At 54.5% G+C, this 21,009-nt stretch overlaps 5 protein-coding genes across 5 annotated transcripts; 2 read left to right on the forward strand and 3 right to left on the reverse strand.

Annotated features, from left to right (window-relative positions):
• Positions 1–2,111: 2,111 nt before the first annotated feature.
• On the forward strand, positions 2,112–2,414 carry CORC01_09389 (uncharacterized protein; the record flags this gene model as incomplete). The annotated part of the gene is made up of 1 exon (XM_022621018.1): positions 2,112–2,414. One exon carries the CDS (start codon positions 2,112–2,114, stop codon positions 2,412–2,414), a length of 303 nt encoding a protein of 100 aa, XP_022472406.1.
• Positions 2,415–7,739: 5,325 nt separating this feature from the next.
• CORC01_09390 (uncharacterized protein) lies at positions 7,740–9,773 on the reverse strand (the record flags this gene model as incomplete). Its single annotated transcript, XM_022621019.1, has 3 exons — positions 7,740–8,638; positions 8,705–9,343; positions 9,635–9,773. 3 exons carry the CDS (start codon positions 9,771–9,773, stop codon positions 7,740–7,742), a joined length of 1,677 nt encoding a protein of 558 aa, XP_022472407.1.
• Positions 9,774–16,208: 6,435 nt separating this feature from the next.
• CORC01_09391 (RluA family pseudouridine synthase) lies at positions 16,209–17,651 on the reverse strand (the record flags this gene model as incomplete). The annotated part of the gene is made up of 1 exon (XM_022621020.1): positions 16,209–17,651. The coding sequence occupies one exon, from the start codon at positions 17,649–17,651 to the stop codon at positions 16,209–16,211; it is 1,443 nt and encodes a 480-aa protein (XP_022472408.1).
• A 903-nt stretch (positions 17,652–18,554) lies between these two features.
• Positions 18,555–19,415, forward strand: CORC01_09392 (thioesterase superfamily protein; the record flags this gene model as incomplete). Its single annotated transcript, XM_022621021.1, has 3 exons — positions 18,555–18,628; positions 18,961–19,011; positions 19,067–19,415. The coding sequence occupies 3 exons, from the start codon at positions 18,555–18,557 to the stop codon at positions 19,413–19,415; spliced, it is 474 nt and encodes a 157-aa protein (XP_022472409.1).
• Positions 19,416–19,478: 63 nt separating this feature from the next.
• CORC01_09393 (oxidoreductase) lies at positions 19,479–20,598 on the reverse strand (the record flags this gene model as incomplete). The annotated part of the gene is made up of 2 exons (XM_022621022.1): positions 19,479–20,465; positions 20,539–20,598. 2 exons carry the CDS (start codon positions 20,596–20,598, stop codon positions 19,479–19,481), a joined length of 1,047 nt encoding a protein of 348 aa, XP_022472410.1.
• Positions 20,599–21,009: the final 411 nt, after the last annotated feature.

The following is a 21,009-nucleotide window of genomic DNA, read 5'->3' on the forward strand; positions in this document are numbered from 1 at the left end:
CCCCCCGCTGCTCTTGCAGACGGCTTCGCCAATTTCGTTGCTTTTGTTATGATTGCCAAGTGACGCAAAATTGAAGGCTTGTTGGTTCCTGGATTACGTCGGGTGGATATCAATAGCTTGGGTTGTTTCGTCTCCATGCAACGACGGGGCTGGTCATCCAGAAAGCGTGCAACCAAAGAGCTCGGTTCTCAAGAGACGCTTAGCGTATAGCAATGTCCCGTGCTGGAATCTCTTGTCCTGAGTAGTCTGTAAGGATCACCGATGGATATCCCGTTCATGGCTACATTGTACAAATGAAAATTGAAGCCGGGAACAGGCATGTTGGCCCGGGTCGGCATCGGAGCGGTCAAGGAAGGGAGGAGGGTGGTCGGATGGAACCCGAGGAGAGGTATCCGTACTTTGGGGAGGACGGGGGGATGACGGAAGGCGGGATTTGTAGAGGGCCAGCAAGGCGCCGGGCCTTTCCGTTGACCAGTGATGTGCTTCTAGGAATCGGGCTTCCAGGAATCGAGCAAGAGCGACCAGGTAGTATTCAAGACATGTCGGGTTGGCTGGGGCTCTTCGGGGCAATCGTACTGGAATTGGGTGCAGCGCCGGGAATTGGCTGGACCCCCCACTCCTCGGTCTCTGCGGTCCCCCTCGGTCTCTACCTGGTGAGAGCGAGCGGGAAAGTGTCAAAGCACACCGGGCTGCCACTGCTAGTGCTTTCCGCCCGCCAGCAGGGGTCGGACTCTCACCTTCCCGACACACTCCCATCCCGCCTGCCGCCTGTGGTGGGAGCACCAACAGTGCAACTCCAACACCAAACAACACTATAGTACCTAGACGGGAGGGATCGCCTCACCTCTTGGAAAATTCCATCTCCGGCGCTAGAACAAAGCTCCTGCATCAGTCCTGCACCGGTCCTGCATCGCCCAAACAGGCCGTCACGCTACAGGTTCCTTGCTTTCCCCTAGCGCACCTAGCGTGGATACTTTGGTCAAAGTATTTCTGCGCCGCAAACCATCTACCATGCTACAATGTATGATTCTACCTACTCATCCGTTCGGCATTACGATTGGCATCTTTGAACTGTATCGTGGGTTTGAGAAACGTGGGTTCTATACTATCTTGGCACGCTGCACCATCTTCACTTCTGCTTGTCGTCAAAATTGTACAGAGGTGAGTGCAAGGGCGAGGGCGGGCGGCAATTCTCCGCCTTTCCACTTCACCACACTCGATTCCCTCGATCCTGAGAAAGGAACACCATCATCCATGACACCACGCAGAGGACATATCCGTGCTTCAAAGAGCCGAAGACAGAATACCGGGATCGAAGAGACGGATAAGGCGCATCAAGGGACAGCCTACAGTCCGTGCTCTCTCTCCTCTTTCTCTCATCCACTCCGTCAGCCTTGAACCGCCCTTCCAGCAAGCATCCTTTCCCCTCCCCACACCAACACCCCAATCCTCGTCGGACCAGCCCGGCTTAACTTCGCACTTGGCCGACAATGGACCAGGGCAGGGCGTCTTGAGATGCCTCAGCCTAGCGTCGAAAAAGGAGCACTTTGCTTTGCCTTACAAGGCCGCAACCCTCAATCAAGGGGGATGGAAACCGTCGCAGAGGCCTGCAAGCGCAGAAACCCTGCCGTCTACTCGAGGGCCCTGGTAAACTCAATGTCAATTCCAAAAAAGCTCGCTCGACAAGCCGTTTTCATACAGCGGAAAGATGGTGCTTGGCATAGTACTACCTAAGGTACGGACGGGTAAGGAGAGTTAACCGGCCGTTGGGTTTGGTTTTACGACTAGGTCGAGTGACGACCAGACAGTGAGCCAGACCCAGACCCAGACCCAGACCTGACCTAAACCCGAAGCAGCACAGAGGAACCCAATCCCCCAAAGCTGAGTGGTGTGTGTGGAACACTGATCTTCGACCACTGGCAGTTGCTCGGCACTTTCCGGTCCAGGATTTGGCTCCCTGCTTTTCGGGGCAGTGAAATCCGGCGCTTTTACATCATCGCCAAAACGCCGGATGCTGAAAGACTCCATGGCGCTTCAATCCCCGTCCAAACCCTGGTGCCGGGCCCTGGCTGCACTCGAGAACGGCCACTGGCCAACCCCCCAAACCCCTCATGACCCAGCTCCCAGCTCCCAGCTACCAGCTCCCACCAGCTCCCACCAGCTCCAGCTCAAACCCCAGCCCCGGCCGGCGGGGTAGCAAGAACGCTGCACTGAATTCCTCGCTGGTTGAATCTCGCGTCATCATCCACCCAGCGACCCTCGACCCAGGCATCGCGCATCAAAGTGAAGAGCACAGCACACCAATAGGCACAGGCGTAAGGCGCAGGGACGATAGCATCAGCTCCGGTGTCCTCTGCCATCTGGTGTGGCCGGTTGCCCTTGGCCCTGCTCAACGCTCGGGCGCTCATCTCTAGGTTCATAGCTAGAAAGCGCTACGCTTCACCAGAGTCAAAAATTGACCAAAGACAACTGTTGGTACGGATACCTTACTCCATACATTGTGTTTCCGCGAGAATTCACCTCTTGTTGGGAGCATGCAGGTTCTAGTTCTTGGGCAGGGGGGAATTCAACCCACCGCTCCAAAAGGGAAAAGCTCACCTGGAGATGTGCGGCCGCCCTCACTTCAAAAGTTCACTCACCTCAGACAATCTGCCCGACGAATACCTTGCTTTGGTGTCCGTACCCATTCTGGCCTATACTATGAGTACGGATACAGAGACTCCATAATCTAAGGTACCCTGCCGCATCGACCATCGCCAAAAGGGTATAATGCAACGCCTATGACAACCTTGGACCATTGTTCACGGGTCAGCTCAACCCATTCCCCGGTAATCAGCATTGCATTTCGTCCCTATCCTGTTGCGGGATGGAGTGGGCGACGCACCAATCCTCCGGCAGTATTTTCAAGTCCTCTTCCTCGTCACCTTCAGGGGCCCTGGAACGGGATGAGGAGAAAAAGAGCCCAAGTTTATCAACTGTCAAATGAAAGACCAAACAAGATGGCGAAATGAAACCCAGTCCTGCTCGTATGCAAGCGGTCGAATGGTCCGCCAGCATCAGCGCCGCCCACTCGTCCCGAGCCCACGGGGCGTCCTGGTGCCGTTGAGCTCTGCTGCATCGGTACATCCCCGGGTCGAAAATGGCCAGCCTGATAGGTTATGTCGGACCTGACCCAGCCGGGTCTTCACTGCTCTTCATGGAGTGCCGTGGCACGCGTTCATACTGCGTGCTACGTAGTGAACGAAGTTCATACACAATGCCATGCCCACGCGCCTGCTTGGCGGCCGCCAAAACACTTGCCCGAAGCTGGGGTTTAGCCACCTGCACTTGAGGGCGGTCTCTCACCTGTCGTCTGCGATGTCAGACACCAGAAACAGTTCCAGCAGCAGTATAAATGGAGGTAACCCTGCTGAGCGGGCGAAACCCGCAAGCCAAGCCTCGATTCAGGACGATGTTCCCTGGGATTCGGTACGTATCTCGTCCATCTCCCAGCCCAGCCCCTGCCACTCAGTCACAGCGACTCCGCGACTCCGCGACTCCTCTCTGATCGCTGATGGCTCACTGCCCGTTAATCTATCCTTGGCGCGCTTGTTTACATCACTTACGTATTCTCAGGAGCTTGCCTTGGAAGGCCCCAAACTCTAAAGCACTTCCTGTCATCAGGTTTTCGATCGTCTGATGCACCTCGTCTCTTGCGGAGACAGCAGCTTGCATACGCGAAAGAGGGGGCAGATGTATTACACGTCGACCCATAAGACCATGTCGGCTTGGGCGAAGCGGAAGCTACTGGAGTGATTGTGGTATGCGCCTAGCTGGTTGGCGAGACCTAGTCGAGTTGAAATGTAAGACCTTCCAGACATCAAATGTCGACTTCACAAGTGACGCTATTCTTTAGCCGTCCACACCCGCTGAGAGACACAATCGGCCAAGACGGCGACCGGCCAAACGATCGCTCTAGGTAAAATGTGTTGTGGAGGTGGGCTGCAGTCCATAAACATCGCCAAGATTTCACTTGATCTATTTATCTTGCTCCTCAGAATCCAGACCTCTGCACAGCGGTACGAGACCCAGAACCAACACTTGAGACCTCCGACGAACTGGTACTTGGGTCTGGCTCCTCCCTCAATGGGCCCGCCACGTTGACTAATCTGCCATCGCCCCTCCTCTGTATGCCTACATAGTATGGTAATTACTGAATGCCTCCGCCGGGAACACGCGAACACTTCATGCATCTGGCCCAGCTCGCACGCACGTTCATAGTATGCAATGCTGGTCAGACAATAATGATGGAAGTGGTTGTGGCTCATACCCCGTGGGAAAATACATAGTAGGCGCAAAGCGATTGAAGATAGGGCCCTGACTGCGGGCGGTCGATTTGTCGCCCTTCCACCTTGAATCAAATGATTACCCAGTGCTCCACCTCGTGTCGACCATCTCCCAGGACAATCCACCGTCTGCAAGTTGCAACATATTCAACAAATGAAGCGCTGGAGCACGCCCAGAGATACGGAGGGGCCGGACGCGGTGCGAGAGAGAGAGAGGAGAGCGAGGCTAAACTCTTCCTAGACTCCAAGTGGAGTTGACATCTTGCAGGTGAACCCACTCCACGTCACAGCATATCCATGCCATTCCTCCACTAAGCACCGAACCCAAAACATACTCACTTTCATCTTCTTGCACCCCACCAGGGAAGGGGAAAGGAAGAGTACATGGTGTGTTGAGGAGCAAGGGAGGAGATGGGGCGTCAGTGGGATGGTCCATGACTCCATGTTCAGATCGGCGTTGAAGAGGCACGACACGACCTGGCGCAATATCGCTGCTTTCCAGGTCTTCGGTTTATCCTACGGCCGTCCGCCGCCCTTGGATCATTAGATGGTCCCATGTTGCTCTCAAATTAGAATAAGAATGTTGCTAGTGTGGCCGACCAGGCCGATACCCTTCCCCCGTCTCCATCGTACCTTCAGATCAACAGCATGAGCATGTGGTTGGCCGTTTTAATGGTCTGCCAAGTCGGGGGCATTCCTGTCGCTTATTCTCCCATCGGCTAATTTATCACATCGCTTAAGATAGTAATATGCGCTTAGAAGATCCTTTCCTCGACGAGACGGTTGAGCTATGAGGCTCTGGGCCTCTGTCATTTTTGATACATGCCACGAACAGCGATCAGGGACCAGGACTGGCTGTTCACTTCAGAAAATCGGTGGAACTAGGTAATAATGTATTGATTGCAGCAGAGAATGATGGATGCAATAATGGCCGGCTCGGCTTGTCAACGTTTTCCTTCAAGTTTTTTTTTTTTTTTTTTTTTGTATCCCCCTTCCCGCTCGTCGTCTTTCATACAGCATTGATTGCATGGGACACGACAGTCGCTTGTACGGATACAAAGACCCCGGTCGGCCACTTTTAGCCATACCGGATGAAGAGAGAGGGTCCAAGCAACATTGACGATACTGCGACCTTCTCTTCCCAGTTCATTCGATACGCCCATTCAGGCTTGGCCTTGCTTCGTTCGCCCAGATCGAGGATTGACGGAGAGTTCACCGGTGTGTGAGTGTGGGTGGATACGCACCTTCCTCCACTCACTCTACCGAGTCTACCCACCCTTTTTTTTTTTTTTCTGCTCAGATCAGGAGAGCGAGAGAGATTGCCTCTGCAACAGAGAGATTGAAGGCAGAAATATTAGGAAGCGATAGATTGAATTACACCACCAAAGCTAGGCAGTGGGCAGAGCGGGCACTCGCGCGGTTTGTGCGTCTATCCATGCGGCAAGGGCGCCTCCCCTTGTCTGGGGCCCATGTCCGGACACAACTTGCCTTGTCGTCCAGTCTTATCCCCTCTTGTCCCTGGCCGAGCTGACATGGTAGGCTGGCTAGTGGTGCCGTCCCCCAATTAAGCCTCGTCAAGTCAATGGCATGGGCCCTTTTGATATCAGCACGGCGAGACAGCGCCGGCCCGGCTCGGCTGAGCAGCTGCTTTGGTTTCTCAGGTCAGAGGAGACGGAAAGGATCCTATCGGCCAGACAGCAACAACGACCGAAAGCGAAAGAGGGAAAGAGAGAGAGAGAGAGAGAGATGGAGAGATATGGAGAGAGAAAAGTCCAAGACGGTTGAGTCGGCTTCCATGATTGGACCGTGTCCTGAATCCCCCCTTTTTATAACAAAAAGACACTTTCTGTCGATATCTCTTGAGGGGTGCTGCACATTTGTATACTGCATAGCAAGCAGCTAGTCTTGGACTTTGCAGACTGGGACAGGGAAGAGGGTTGTGTTCCTTTTTTTTCTTCCTTACCCCTTTGACCCTCTCTGTCTAATATCTACGAAGAGACCTTAACCCCCCTTCGGCTGGATTGGTCTCATGACTTGTGTGAAGGAGCTACAGTACGGAGTACGCCATGATGCGTGATGGGGGGTGGTGGGTGTTTGTCTGAGGTTCCTCCCCCAGCTCCCCAGCTCCCCAGCTCCCCAATGATCCCATCTCTTCTCCTCTTTCGTCCAGCCACAAAAAAGGGCCCAAAACACCCGTCAGTAGGCGAGAAGGCAGGGGTAGCCAATATAGAGTTTTTGAGTCCTGCCGTTCTTTCCAAGATTGGTCTTGACATACTTGGTATACTTGGTGTTCCATCCTCGGATCAATCCGACGCGACGGAAGTGACCGACCCTCTATCTACCCTCTGAGGTCGGAGTCTTCCTCCCTCTTGCTCATTGCGGCACTGTGATAGCCGGCTCATGGTACGTGTATACTAGAAAGGTTGCGTGTGACGGGTCAACGGGCGCGACTCGAAAGTTGCTGATCGGCACTTCGTAGGTTGTCATCGTCACCTTTCCAGACTACAGAGTTCCATCCCAAACTACCAAAGTCACCTACCTACCCTCATCTCTCTCTCTTTCTCCCCCCTCCCACTCTCGTTCCCCTACACCCCTGTCCCATCCTCGCGCGCTCTCGACTGGACTCATGAACTCGTGTGTGCATATGATGTTCTAATCAAACATTTTGGTGTAGGATCGTCAGTCCATAGCAAACTTTGCTCTCCGGTGTGCGTGTGTGAAATCTGTTGATCTTGTTTTGTGGTTTCTTTCTCGCGTAGTCTGGATGAGACTTCCCCTTTCCAACCCGCATAACTATGGTTAAATATGAAAAAAAATCCATAATCACATTCTTTTGATTCCATCCCAGAATGTGTGTGTATCATCCCCCGTTTCCCCAAGAAAGTCTAAAAACCGCCCAATGGTTTGGTACCCAAATGATGAAAAGCAAGGCGAGAAAAAAAACAAGAAACCCTCCTAAACCTTGTAAAGCGCCTTTCATTCTCCAAATTTCCCACCAAATGAAACAAAAACACAAAATCAGTGATAATTTGGGTTTGACCGCAGAAGTCCTCCAACCTGTTTCTGATGCACCGGTATCGCAGGTTAAAAAAATGGTCAAGAAAAAAAGTCGTGAAAAAGAACAGAAAGAGACCCAGCCACCACAGCCTCCTGGCCCGCATTCAAAATGCCATGACAAAACCAACCCTTTCTGTTTTATCTACTACAACAGACCCAATCAGGTAAAGTGTATGTGACTGTGTGCATGTTGTTTGATGTGTTTACCCTTGAGAGGTCCCATCCCATTCCAGCTAGAATGAAACTCAAGTCTCGTAACAAAGAAGGAGGACTTGAAGGAAAATGGAGACTAAGAGCTCCACGTTGTGAAGTATTGACAAGTAGGCGAAGAATTTGGCGCCAAGTGTTGTATCCGTCTCAGGAACCCTCAACGGCAACACAGCCACGAAGTTCGGGGTAACGGCGAACAAAGTTCTCATTGAGGCGCCAGTTTTCTATACGCATTGCGTGTGCTGTAAACGTGTCGCTGATCCACATCTCTCCAGATTGCGGGTCAACTACCAAAGCGTCAATCGGTCGGCACGGCCAATTGATCAGTCTCAAACTAGACGAATATACGCCTTGGAATTCTTCGTTTGCGTATAACTCCTGCCGTTCGATAATGGCGGTGCGCAGAGGTGCCCACAGAATGAGATCGACCCACTGAGGATGCGGGATGCTTGTCTGGCAAGGCTCCGGCGTGAGTTCGGGCATAATGGCTTGATAGGCCTCATGCGTTGGGCGAACAAGCCAGACGACGGCTCTTTGCGTGACGGCGAAGACGGCTAAGCGTTCGATGACATTTGTGACACCTGCCTTGTTGACGAGGGCGGTGATAAGCTCAGCCATAGGATGCTTGGCGCCGGGACTTGCGACCGATGTGGAAGCGGCTCGATCAAGGTCGGCTAGCTGGCACCGTGGAGGTTCTGTCGTGGGTGAGGCCGGGTGATACTCGAGGAAATTCTTCACGTTGACCCTAGTAGGCCGGAGGAGGTTGTCGAGACACTTCAGTTGAGACAGTCGACGGCAGTCCTGGATACAGCCGACTAACAGCTGGTCGATTCGACAAGTAGGCGGGACGATGAGGGTCGGGATCTCCCAAAGGGTGGTGCCAGGGTGGCGGATCAGTGAGCTGACGGTTGTTGGTAGTACACCGGAGTTGGATACGAATTCCACGACTGCTGATGATGAAGATACGGCTGATGATGGTGAGAGATGGGCACTTGCTGCTGGTGACCCAGTGAGTGGTGGTTGTGAGGGTATCCAGCGTCTGGAAACTGAGTGGTTAGCGTCTCAGAATTGCGTTGCAACCCAACCCACTGCACGGAGGGAGGACAACCCACCAGAGTCAACATCGTCATACTCGCTCATCTTCGCCGGAATGCTTCGTGCATCCATCATGGGCGCGGGAACACTCGTTGGGATGTAGCCTGCGCCGTACTCGTCTGTGTTGGCGGAGGATGACGGGCTTGAGACGGTTGAGGGCACGGAAACAGGAATGCCTGGGCCCCATGACTCTGACGCATCCGGCATGGGCACGTAAGAGGGGCCGAGTTCTTGCATCACATTGTAGTCACCATTTGAAGGGAACGGCGATGATCGGGGGCTTGGGACTGCGCCGCTAATAGAGCTCAAGTTGTCGTCGTACACTGGAGCCGAGTCAGCACGAACCAGAAGCAACCGCGCAGAAGTCGAGGCGATGGAAGCAGCCGTACCTGAATTCGGGTAGGACTGCCCATTGGGAACGCCCATGCTCTCTCTGAGCTTGAACAGTTCTTCCTCAAGTGCCTTGTTCTTGCGCAAAAGCTCCTGGACGGTCTGGCTCTGATCTCGGCCGCGCTCGCTCTTAAGCTCCTCGAGCTCTCGCTCGAGTCGTTCAATGTGCTCTTTCGTTCTAGCTCTGATGGCGCGCTGGGCTTCTCTGTCATTGGCACGCTTGCGCGCCAGCTGGGAGGGCGTCAAGGTTGAGACGCTTCTGGTGCCTATTAAAGGAGGCGGCCGAGTCAACATATTGTTCGTCACTGATCACGTCGCAGGTGGGGGGGGCGGGGGGGTGGCGCCCGGGCGGGCGGGGGGGGGGGGCGGGGGGGGGGGCGGGGGGGTTAGGTGGGAGGGCGCGGGGGGGGGTGAGAATATGTGTTGAGGGAAGAAGGGGGGGGGGGGGGGGGGGGGGGGGGGTGAGGGACGATCGAGGCGAAGACGGCAGAAGGTAGAACCACACAACTGCTGCCGCCTTGGTCACACGGCTCAGAAATGGTGCTGATAATGCGTACCCTTGCGCTTGGTAGGCTTTGTAGGCTCTGCGGAAGCTGATCGTGTCATGTTGTCGGCGGCGTACTTGTCGTCGTGGTGTGCAACAACGGTAATGGTGACAGGTCTGGTTCGTGTGTTGGCAACGGCAGTATGGGCCATGCTCTGAGATAGAAGACTGGAAGGAGGAAGAGAGAAAGAGAGACACGATCGGGCGACGAGTTGTAGTTGTTGTTGGTGTTGCAAAAGCAGGGATCAAAACAAGAGGATCGAGAGGCAGCGCATCTGGAGTTATAAGATCTATTGACGACAAGAGCAGACACAAGAACAGGGCCCCCCAATGCCGGCGGCAAAGTAGTTTCAGGGCAGCTGGGAGCAATGGGTACCTTAGTAGGAAGGTACGTACCGGGGCCGCATGGATCTAGGGGGGAGGAGGAGGAGCAGGGTCAGTGACTTTGGTAAAGGTTGAGGATGAAGAGAGACAAGACAGGCAGGAGTGTGTGAGTGGATGGAGGAGGAGGAGGAGGAGGAGGAGGAGGAGGAGGACGGAGTACGTACCGTACTGTGCCGATACCTACCAGCTCAAGAAATGGCATTAGAACTAGCAGTACATAAAGTAGGCAAGTCTGGAGCAGGGGTTTGAGGGATGCATGCATCCGGGCTAAAGCAGCCCAGTCTTGAGGTAAGGACGTGGGACCGTACCGTAGAGTGGGTGGTAGGGGTGTAGGGTCAAAATGGAAGGTCAGAGACAGAGAAAGTATCCAAGGAGCCGTAGGTACACCCGGTCCCGAGTGCTTCTGGGACAGAGAAGGGTCAAGTATCGGTGAAGAGACGTAACTTGGCACATGACAGTCGATGTTGGGCACAGACATGGCGCAAATTACTAGCCCACTTTGAGAACAACATACAGATCTTGCAAGGATGGACTGGGGATGGAGAGAAGCGGCAGGGGTCTGATCAGAGGAGGACAAGACAGCTGCAGGGAACATGGGGGAAGAAGAAGAAGAAGAAGTCGACGAAAGAAGCGGATGAGGCAAGGCAACAAGCAAAGGAGTACCTAGGTACGTGGTAGACAGACGGGACGGGGGGTGTTGTAGGCACCGAGATTCCCTTGAGCAATGTAGACATGTACCTTTTCGAGGCCAGTCACCCATCGGCCTCGACGGGGCGGTGGTGAAGAAGGAGGGGGGGGGGGGGGGGTGTGGAGAGCGGAGGGGTGGATAGTGGCCCAGGGGCGTGATGTGAAACCAGGGGGGGCGTGGGGACCAACTTCGTGTGAGGTGACTTTAGAAGAGCAACAGAGGTGCCCTTACCTTAGGTAATGTGCTGGATGGGTCACCACTTTTGCATGCCCGAGTTGTGGTGCTTTGCTATGTGTGCCTCACAATAGGAACTGCGTGTTTTGATGCGGAGGCAACAAGTTTAGGTTCTTCAGGTTACCTCGAGTTGTAACCAGCAGCCGCGGAATTCGAACGAGGAATTTTGCCCGTATCCCGCCGGACAGCACTCTCCAAGACTCATTCGGCTAGGTTTTGGGTTTGTCTTTACTCTGGTTCTCGTTGTGTCGTCGTCTGAAGCGAGCAGGGTGAATGGGAGAAGTGCTTTTACCACAGTACTATATCTGCAGGGGGAGATCCTCAAGCAGTAGCAGTCAATGTGGGTGGGCAACCTCCTGCTTTGTGACTGTGGCTTTGTGCTGGCTCGAGTCCGACTTCTATCTCAGCGAACGGGTTACCGGGTGGGATTCCTTATCCGCACTGCAGGTAGGGAAAGGTAAACGGGGCCAAGGTAAGGCAAGCATAGAGTTAGGAAAAGGTTAGCTGGGTGAGGTGACGAAAGGCAACGAGGGAAAGCAAGGCAAGGCAAGGCAAGGTTACGGGAAAGGAAAAGGTACCCAGGTGCCTTGTCGGATCCGTTGAAGATGACAACCAAATCAAACTCCTTCTCCTCCACCTCCTCCTCCTCCTCCCGCACTTGACCTAGTCTGTCGACTTGCTAGTGTATACCCTCCCATGGCCCTGTCCTGTCCGCCTTATCCATAAATGCGAATGAGGTGGGCAGGCACGTTGAAGAAGAGATAATCCCGTCTGGGCTTACATATTGCGTTGACCTGACGGCTCGGAACCCCGGGGGGGGGGGGGGGTTTGCAAGGCGGGTGACGAGGCCTGTACACTGGAAACAAGCATCAACGTCAAAAGGAAGGGCAACAGTCCCGTCCGGCTGATGTTCGGAATAGCCACACCCATGGCAAGCCCTGGCCTGTGTGGCCAGCCCATGGAACGCGCAAACCAAGAAAGGTGAGGTAATCTCCAATGCCCATCGCATCGCGTTCAAATCCGTATTGTGTACACCGTACGGTAGATGAGGGGCGAAGAGCTCGAAGAGCCAGGCTGAGCGAGCAGAGCTAGACCCATAAGCCTCAAATCTGGTCGAGGCTCAGCACTGCTGCACCGCTGCATTTGCTAACGCATCCCCAGCAGCCCGGGAAACCATTCGGCCACCCTCCGATGACGGGGGGGGGTTCCGATACAATGACGAAATGATGTTTTTCTTGCCGTGCCGCCAGGCCTTGTCATCTTTTGAGTACGGATATGGATTATCACTAGAAAGCAGTTAAGGAGTACAGAGTACTGTGTACATCGGGCCCGGAAACCACCAATGGCCAGCAGAGCGCAGACGTGCGGCCGTGGGCGGGAAGTGCGCGCTCAGGGATGGTTAGCATCGCATACGCATGTGTGGGTGTGAATGGCCGCTGGAGTAGCGTGTATCCGTAGACTCATAGGGGGAATATATGGGCTCTGGATGTCACACACACACACATATACGAATACTTCGTACACACACACACAAACGCGCGCGCGCGCAATAGATGAGGAGAGGCATGTCGAGTTCCATTATGAGTTAACCGGGAAGTGAGCGAGGATCGAAGGTGAAGTGTGAGGTGAGTGTGAGGACCAGGGCCCGTGAGGGCAGCTGGGCCCCAGAGGTAGGTGAACTGTGGGAAAAGGTGGGGATTCCTTACACCAGAAGGGGGCACGTATCCACATGCGAAAAATAAACTTTACGCTAAAGACAGATCTGTCGTAGCCTGGTGGGTGCCGATACGCGGCCCATCAGTGACTGCAACAGCCAGTAGTCAACACTCAGGAGCGAGGGAGAGGGGGACCAAAAAAAGTGGTCTGCTAATAAGGTACCTTATCGACCAGGGAGCACCTCACAGTCTCTGGCGGTCCTCTCTCACTCATTAGAATGGAATACTGTCCCGGTCGGTACGTGACCGACTACCGTGAACCATCTGCTAGCACCATGCAAGTGCACGGAAACCTGCTCCCACGTCGCTGCTCCGGCGGCGGCCAGCCCGACCGGTACCTTGTCCCCCCCACCACATCCAACCGTAACACGCTTTTCCCTTTTTAGAGGGTGTCTTCTGCCATGGCTCGTCGGCCGACATTGGGGATGGGGGGGTGGGGGGTTTGGGTGGTGTGCGGGCAGTGAGATTGTGTAGGTAGACCGTAGTACGAGGAGAAGTTGGCATTCGCCCTTGTAGCTCTACTCTCTAGCCAGCCATCTCTCTCTATCTCGCATTCGAACCGACGAGGAGCAACAAAAATGAGTTTGGGGGGGGGGTTGGCACCAGGTGGACGGAGATTCCAGAAAAAAAGTCCGCCATCGGCCCTTCTCACTCAAAGGGCGAGAGAAGTGGTGTCATAGAACGTCGAGGGTCTCCTAGTAGTAAGAACCGTTTGCCAAATGGAGTATTCCGGTGCGGAAACCCTACGTGACGGCGGCGGCGGTTTCGAATGGCGCGTTCGGGCCTGACGAACAAGAGGACCTTCTGGCCTGCCGACCAGAAACATTGAATACCAGCCGCCCTGTGCCCCAGTGCCGGTGCTATTGCCAGGAACTTCACTCGCTCTGGCGCTCGCTCTGGCGACATTCTGGCTTTCGGTGAGCCACGCCGCGATGACAATTCATCAACGGCCAAGACGGTCTTTCCAGCTAGCACGTCCGACGATCGGATCCAAACTATGCCTGGCCTAGATTTCGCGACGGCTCGCCCAGCCTCGTCACCCAAGGGCCTCGATTTGACCTCCAATCGTTCCGTTGGATAAATGCCCACTTGAACGGCATCCTCGGATTCCGTCGTGGGCAGGCCACGCGAAATTGAGAAATTCTTCTCTATTCACCGCTTTCGAACGGCTGGCTTGGAAATAGAATTGGGCAGGAGCGCGCGCCCTCCATGTGCGACTGAATGGCGTTCAATGTCGTTCCAATCATCGGACCTGGTTCCGGTTGCCCAATCCCACAGGATACCGCTACTGAACTGCCGTTGTCAATCTTTTCCCCCGATGGCTTTTTTCCGCCTTTCAGAATGCAGGCTCATGACGGCTTGTGCGTACGGCACCCCTGGTCGTCTGTCTGCAACTCGCAGTCTCTTGCCATTGAACGTTAGTCGAGTAAGCGTGGCCGCGGAGGAACCAAAGATTGGGTATTTTCTCCCTGCTCTGCCGAGTCTTATGTCGGCATCGTGTCTCACTTTTCAGCTTCGCGGCACGCCCTTCTGACCGAGCCAACATTGATTCAGCGCGGTCAGCGGATTCGCAGAAACACTCGCTCGAGGCGCGGCGTGAAGAGCTCCGCCAGATGGGTATGCACAGTATGCTCAATCGACCGAATGCCTGTCCTTGGCTGCCTGGTCAGCGAACCTCAGATCGTCGCTGTCAACACGAGCTGAGCCGAATTTCGCACGTGTGTTGATGTTGCCTCTCGTCCGTTGTTTCGGTTTTTTTTTTTGTCTTTTCTTCTCCTGGTTTGCGGCTTGTCTCTGCTCCAGTGCGTAGAGTGTAGGGGACTCGGGTGCGGTGTGAGAACTGAGAGGTGCACGGATACTGAATAGCAATGCGCCGACATTCTCTCTGACATGCGTGGCGGGCTTCTGGAAGTTCCATGGCTTGCTTTTGTCTGGGTTCTGCGTTGCCTCGGGCGTTCGAATTTAGCCTCTCATCGTCCAAGGGTCATGTCCGAGCACACCCATCGCGGTGACTAGCCATCGCGTCGGGGGAGGCGAGGAGGAAAAACGAAGCATATCTGTCGCCCAGCTGGATGCGACATTCACAGGGTTTCCAAGCTGGCGGGATTGTGGCGTTTCGGGGGCTCCCTCCACCTTCGAGAGTCTGCTGATGTGTCTGAGGGAATCTGTTGGTTCTCATCTCCCCGGGCCCAAAAAGTCTCACTCTACTACCTACTGTCAGTGAATGTTTCCAGCTGTCAATTAAGTCTCGTCCTCCCTCGTTGTTCCTTCATCTCCCTGCCGCATTTGCTTCTCATTCTTCCCCAGCTTCATCGCTCGGCATCGTGAATTCCAGCAGGCTGGTCGTATAAGGCGTTTCGTGCCGGCCTCCCGAAGCTGCACGCATGTTGTTCATGGGTCGTAATCGCTAAAAAGTTATGTCATAGGCGTTCGGTTCTGGTTGACGAGGGTGTCGGACACGGCGAAAGGCGTCGAGAACGTCAACAAAGAGGGCATCCGGAATCAGCGATTTTATGAGTTATTTCGGGGTGGGCTTAGCAATGCCGGTCCGGGGGTGATGAACCCCTGAAGAATGCCGTCTCGTCGGCGCAATGTCCAGTTCGGATCTCTGTTTTGTCAATTCTGACTCAGAAAGTCGGCCGTTGTATGTTTCGTTTCCTTCTGTCAATTCCTTCGGGGGATATATGCCAGACCAATGAGGCCGCCATCCCCAGAGGAAAAACAGGGCCTGCAGCAGACCCTGCTGCAAGACCCGGCGCTGTGCCTGGCATGCGCCGGGCACCCTCATCCTCCAGCCTCGAGCCTCTAGGCTCCAGCTGGTTAGGACGTTAGGGTGTTAGGGCAGGGCGGCCCAGCTGAGGGGAATGGGGGTGAGGACTGAGACCGAGGAGGAAGAGGAGGAGGGGAGCGGTCTGGCGGTAGGAAGGGCGGAAATCCCTCCGGATTCTGAGCACGAGGTACCGGAGCTGCTGAGGTACCTCGAAGATTTGAGCGCCTCCTTGACCCAAATCCAGGCGATACATGCGCTAGTAGCATAATGATGACCGCTTTTTCATGCAGCCCGACCAATCACTGGTCCACCCGGCCAGTACGGATCTCACTCCGTTGGGGCGGCAGGGCCAGTGACTTGGCATTTCCGGGTTTGTGGTCTGAGTATGGTGTCGGCTGCGGGAGAGACCCCAGAGACCCTGGACAAGTGTGAATCCTTCAGGCCGGGACTGTCAGCGGCCATTCCGTCACTTGCACGGAAATTCCGTGCAACTGCCCGCAATGGACATCATGTACATCATCGTGCGTCTGGAACCTTGTATGTCTCTATGTCTCTGGAAAATAATTGATACTGAGCATTGTTTGACTCTGCCCCTGTACAATGCAGCAGCAGTGCAGCCCAAGCAGAGCTTTCTATCAGTATCTGTTGTGGCGAAGAAAACGTCGTAAATGCCTCAATCTGGGGTATCACATCGTCCCAAGTTCAACAGAGAACTGGATCAGTGGAGTTAATCAATCGAACCGCCTTGGACCGTGCTAAGGTGCGTAATCGTATCTTTGCTTCCGCCGTGAATATCTCAGGCAATTTTAGTGTCTGTGTCTGGGACTGCCCCCACCAGTTCCTCCAGTCCCCCGACCTCCGTTGGCCCGTTCACGCCGTCCGGAGGAAGGGCCCACGCGGGCATCGGACTGGTGTAGCTCCAAGCCCCTCCGGCGTCTTCGTATCGAAGGCTGTGAAGCCAGAGCGACAGCTCGTGCTCGCCGGGGTCCGTGTATAGCGGCGTGTCGCAGATGTCGCAAAGCTCTCCCGACAGCTTTTCGGCCCTCCTCTTCTGGTACATGTCCACCAATTCGTCGTGATAGGCCACAGCGTCGGCGATGTCTTGTTTGCCCATCCTTTCCAGGCGCGACATGATATCTTCGTCCGTATTCTCAACTGCATCCGAGTCGTTGCAGCCCAGGTTAATTCCCCAAACTCGCTGGTTCGCATACAAAGGATCATTTTCAATTGGGTGCCCAACAAACTGCAGATGCACGCGGATCTGATGCGTCCTGCCCGTCAGAGGCAGGCAGCGAACAATCGAGTAGCCTTCTTTCTTGATCCAAGGCCGGCGTTCCTCGTCCGCAAGTCGTTCCGGAGTCTTGGGCTGCGCTGCCTCCGAGTCATCCAGGCTGTCCGGTGGATAATAGGCCAGGCGTTTGAAGACGGTGCGGGCCGATTTCCCGTTGGCGCGCACACGGTTAAGCCCTAGCCGTGGGGATATTTGGAGGATAGGTTGATCGCAGACAACTTCGCCATCAGGAAACTTCCCAGCAACGCGCGCCAGGTATTCCTTACGAACCGTGTGGGCTCTGATTTGAGCAGTGAGTTTCACCGCAGCCTGCGGCGTCTTGCCGATGAAAAGGATTCCACTGGTAAGGCGGTCCAGGCGATGGCATGGATATGGCAGGAAATGCTCGCCTCGCTCAGCCTTCATGATCTCGATAAGTGTGTTATACTTATATCTGCCAGCAGGATGTACCGGTACACCGGATGGCTTGTTGACGACGATCATCTCATCATCTTCGTGAATAACACGAATTGGCTCGCCCGTAACAGGTGGCTCATGGCGATGAATTGTGTGATTCACAAGGTCTCCATTCTTGACCACATGATCCGGGCCGACTGCCTTTCCGTTGACAACAATGGCTCCAGTTACCATGGCATTCCGGTAATACTCTAGGGTACGGTCCCTGAATTCATCCTCAAAGATCTCGATTAGCTTCCGGCCGCGCCAGCGTTCCTTGGCCCAGGTATGATAGGTAAAGTGATAAGGGGCAACTCTGCGAAGACCGTCCTCGAAGAAGTACGGCCGGGGCCACATGTCGCCAGTGGGTGTCGTCAAGACTTCAGACAACTTATCGGAAGCTCCAAATGGCTGGACATCCGGCAGCTCGGCGGCTCCAGCGGCGTGAGTTGCAGCTGACAGCGGGGCCGCTGGTGACGTTTGTGCCGTTTGATCGGAAGCCATGGCAGGCATGAGATATTCCCGTCGGAATGGCAGCCGTGCCAAAGACCAAACTGTACGCCAAAGGGTAGCCAGGATTGAACGGATAGGTAAGTTGACAGGCGGGGTGCGCGATGGTGTAAGTAGCGGTTGCGTATTGTGGAACTCCGTAAAACTTTGACTAGCCGTAAGTAGGAAGTTCTTGAGAAATCGCTCGCTGCATGCCTCGGTAAACCTGAATATCAAACACTAGCAAACTCTGCAGGTACGGTGCTGATATGTATCTCGAAAAGAGTCACAAATTATGAGCGGTCAGACGTGGCAGAACTCTGCTGAAGTCGATTGTAGCAGGCTGGCTCAGAGGAAAGGTGGATCTACAACGATGTGATTGGCCAATGGAGTATTCAGTAACACGGTAGGTAGGCTCATTGTTTATGTAAGCCCAGCTGGAGCTGGACGACAGGACCCGCCACACGTGCCACCTTATTCCGGCTAACAAGCACCCCTGTCTTACAGGTGTTCCGGCTCTGGACCAAACACGTCTGACGACACTGGCGATTGGCTCCTATTACCCTCGCGGCAACATGCCATTCTGCCTCGGCCCAGCCAGACCATCTACTCACCTACAGTCTGATTGTGGCAATCCCCCTTCAGAATCTCGACGATTTCTCCGCAACTATTTAAATGTGAAAAGTCACCAGAGCTTCTTCATCAAAGGAAGGTTCGAAGTAACGAGCTGGGCCAGAACTCAATAGAGAAAAGTGCCGAAAGGCACCGCACATTACTACTGACGTTTGACTGAGCATACCTCTTGTGTTCTTCTCTTGTGTCTCCAGAGTCCAATTCCATGCGACCAGGGCCAGGGCCAGTACCTTCGGCATTCCCGCCTACGACGTGCTCCGATCTTTCTCTCTATCATCTCGCAAGAGAACCACCATGGCAGGCTTTAACCAGTTAAGGCAGCGTCGAAGGGAGGATTACGGCTACATCCTGGACTACCGGACGCGATGGTGAGTTTACCTCCATCCCGTCGTAGTTTTCACAAGCTGCCATTGCGGCTTCCGCTTTTACTCCTCGTCCTTCCTGCGATCGACCTCGAAACGGAGGGACCGAGCTCAGTCCTCGCAAAGCTTCAAGGGGGGCTTGTCCGTGCTGCAACCGGACGGTCTCCTGTCCCTCGCCAACCTCTCATGCCCGCAGTCCGCCCCGGCCGGTCAATAAGGGGCGAGAGCGCCTTCACAGCATATCAGTAGCCATCATGTTCTCATCACTATCATCACCACCTTTCGCTTCCCCCCTTTGCGCTTTTGCTGCTTGGGCAGAGATTGACAAGGTTTCTTAGGGCCGACAATGATATGTACCAGCACATGAACAATAGCGTCTACAACTTCCTGTATGCTTCTCTCAATCCAGCGAAGTTCCGCGCGGCGTCCAACTAAATGCTGCAGATACGACTCGGTAGTCAACGCCTACCTGATCGAGCACTGCGGTCTAACTCCCTTGGGTTCTGAGCAGCACGGCCTTGTGGTACACTCGCACAGCGACTACTTTGCATCCATCTCGTACCCCGCAGTCGCTCAATTAGCGCTACGGGTGAACAAGTTGGGTAAGTCGAGTGTAACATACGAAATTGCCTTGTTTGAGAAGGGAGTGGACGAGGTGAGAGCAGTCGGGGAGTTTACCCACGTGTTTGTCGAGAGATCTACCGGTCGTCCAACCGCATCCGGAATGAAGGACGAAATGCGGAGGGGTCTACGGCGACTTCTGGTGGCGGATGGCAGGGAAAACAAGCTCTAAATTGAACTCTATCACCCACCCACTTGTGCCCATGGAGCTTATCTCTGAAGAATTCCTTACAAGTTACTGCTGCAAATACAGCTTCTGGATTGCGCCATCCTGCTCGCCACTCTTGAAGATCTTCTCGAGGAACTCCAAGTCCGCCAGCGCCTCCTCAGGTGACTGCAGGGGATTAGGTTTCCCGGCGACTAAACCTTCAGCCCAGGCCTTCACCTCCTCTTTCACACCACTCGTCTGGTCAAATTGAGTTGTTGTTGCCTCGCCATCAAAGGGCTTGACGGTGAGGTTGTGACTCGACAGGGTCACACTGCCCTTCTCGCCCGCCACGTGGAAGTCGAAGGCGTTGAGGGTTGAGCCAACACTGACGGCGAAGGAGCCGGTGGCCCCCTGCTTGGTCTTGACGACGGCGTTAATGGTGTCAATGGGCGGCAAGTGTTCCCGGGTCAAGTCAGAGAAGGCGGCAACCGAGGCCGGCGCCGCGTCCTTGCCGAGCAGCAGGCGAAGAGCGGCGGCGAAGTGGACGCCACCGTCGAGGAGGAATCCACCCTGGTAGTCAGGCTTCTTACGCCACGCGGTCTCAATGTACTTGCCGCCCAGCTTCACGAAGAAGAAGACCCTCACGTTGAAGCCGATGACCTTGCCTAGCTTCCGCACTTCGTCTCTTGCCGAAGTGTAGCGGGGTTGGAAACGATAGTTTTCTGCTATAGCAAAAGTCACGCCCCTTTCGGCAGACGCCTTCTTGTAATATTCAATGAGCTCCTGTGCACGAGCAACATCGGCGGCGATAGGCTTCTCAGCTAAGACGTGCTTTCCAGCGGCAAGGGCCTGCTTAATATAGTCGGGTTGGTTGAGGATGGGCAGGGCCAAGATAAGTGCCTGGATGTCATCACGGGCCAGGAGGTCCTTGAATGACTTGCCCTCGCCCGAGTCGTCAGAGTACAAGTCAGGCGAGGCTGACTTTGTGACGAGCTTGGCCGTGTCCTGGGCAGACTTGAGGGAGCGCGAGAAGATGGCCTTAAGGGTGAGGTTGTCGCTAGCTTCCACAGCAGGCTATCTGTTCCGTCAGTGACCAAGAGGGAGGACCGCGGCTTCCGCGGCTGGCGCTGTCGGCTGGTTGTCTTACCAAGTGCTCCTCCTTGGCAAATATGCCTCCGCCAACAATAGCTACTCCGATGGGGGCCATAGTAATCAGATGTAAGGTATCGTTCAAGATCGCCTTCGTGACGTGCGGGTGAATGGAGCCAAGTTAGAGTGTATGTTTAGTACTGGGTAACCTTCTGGTCTGATATGGGAAACCAAAAAGCCGACGAAGAAAAGAAGATCAAAGGTGGTTTATTTATTCAGGCTCAGATCATATTCCAATGAACCGTGTACCATTCAATTCCTTATTTGTCCGTATAATGCCATCATCGGCTGTCTCCTCCAATGTCTGGGGAGCTTCGTGACGACAGTGGGGTTTTGTTGGCGGGGTTTTTAGGGTGGCACAACCGTCCCGCCCGTACCTAACAAGTTGGTATAGCCATCGATAAGATACTAACTGAAGCTGGTGCGGCCAGAGCGCATTTCTGTTAACGTGTCATTAAGAGCACCCCGC

Source organism: Colletotrichum orchidophilum, assembly GCF_001831195.1.
Source record: "Colletotrichum orchidophilum strain IMI 309357 chromosome Unknown Scaffold_85.1, whole genome shotgun sequence".
NCBI classification, from domain to species: domain Eukaryota; kingdom Fungi; phylum Ascomycota; class Sordariomycetes; order Glomerellales; family Glomerellaceae; genus Colletotrichum; species Colletotrichum orchidophilum.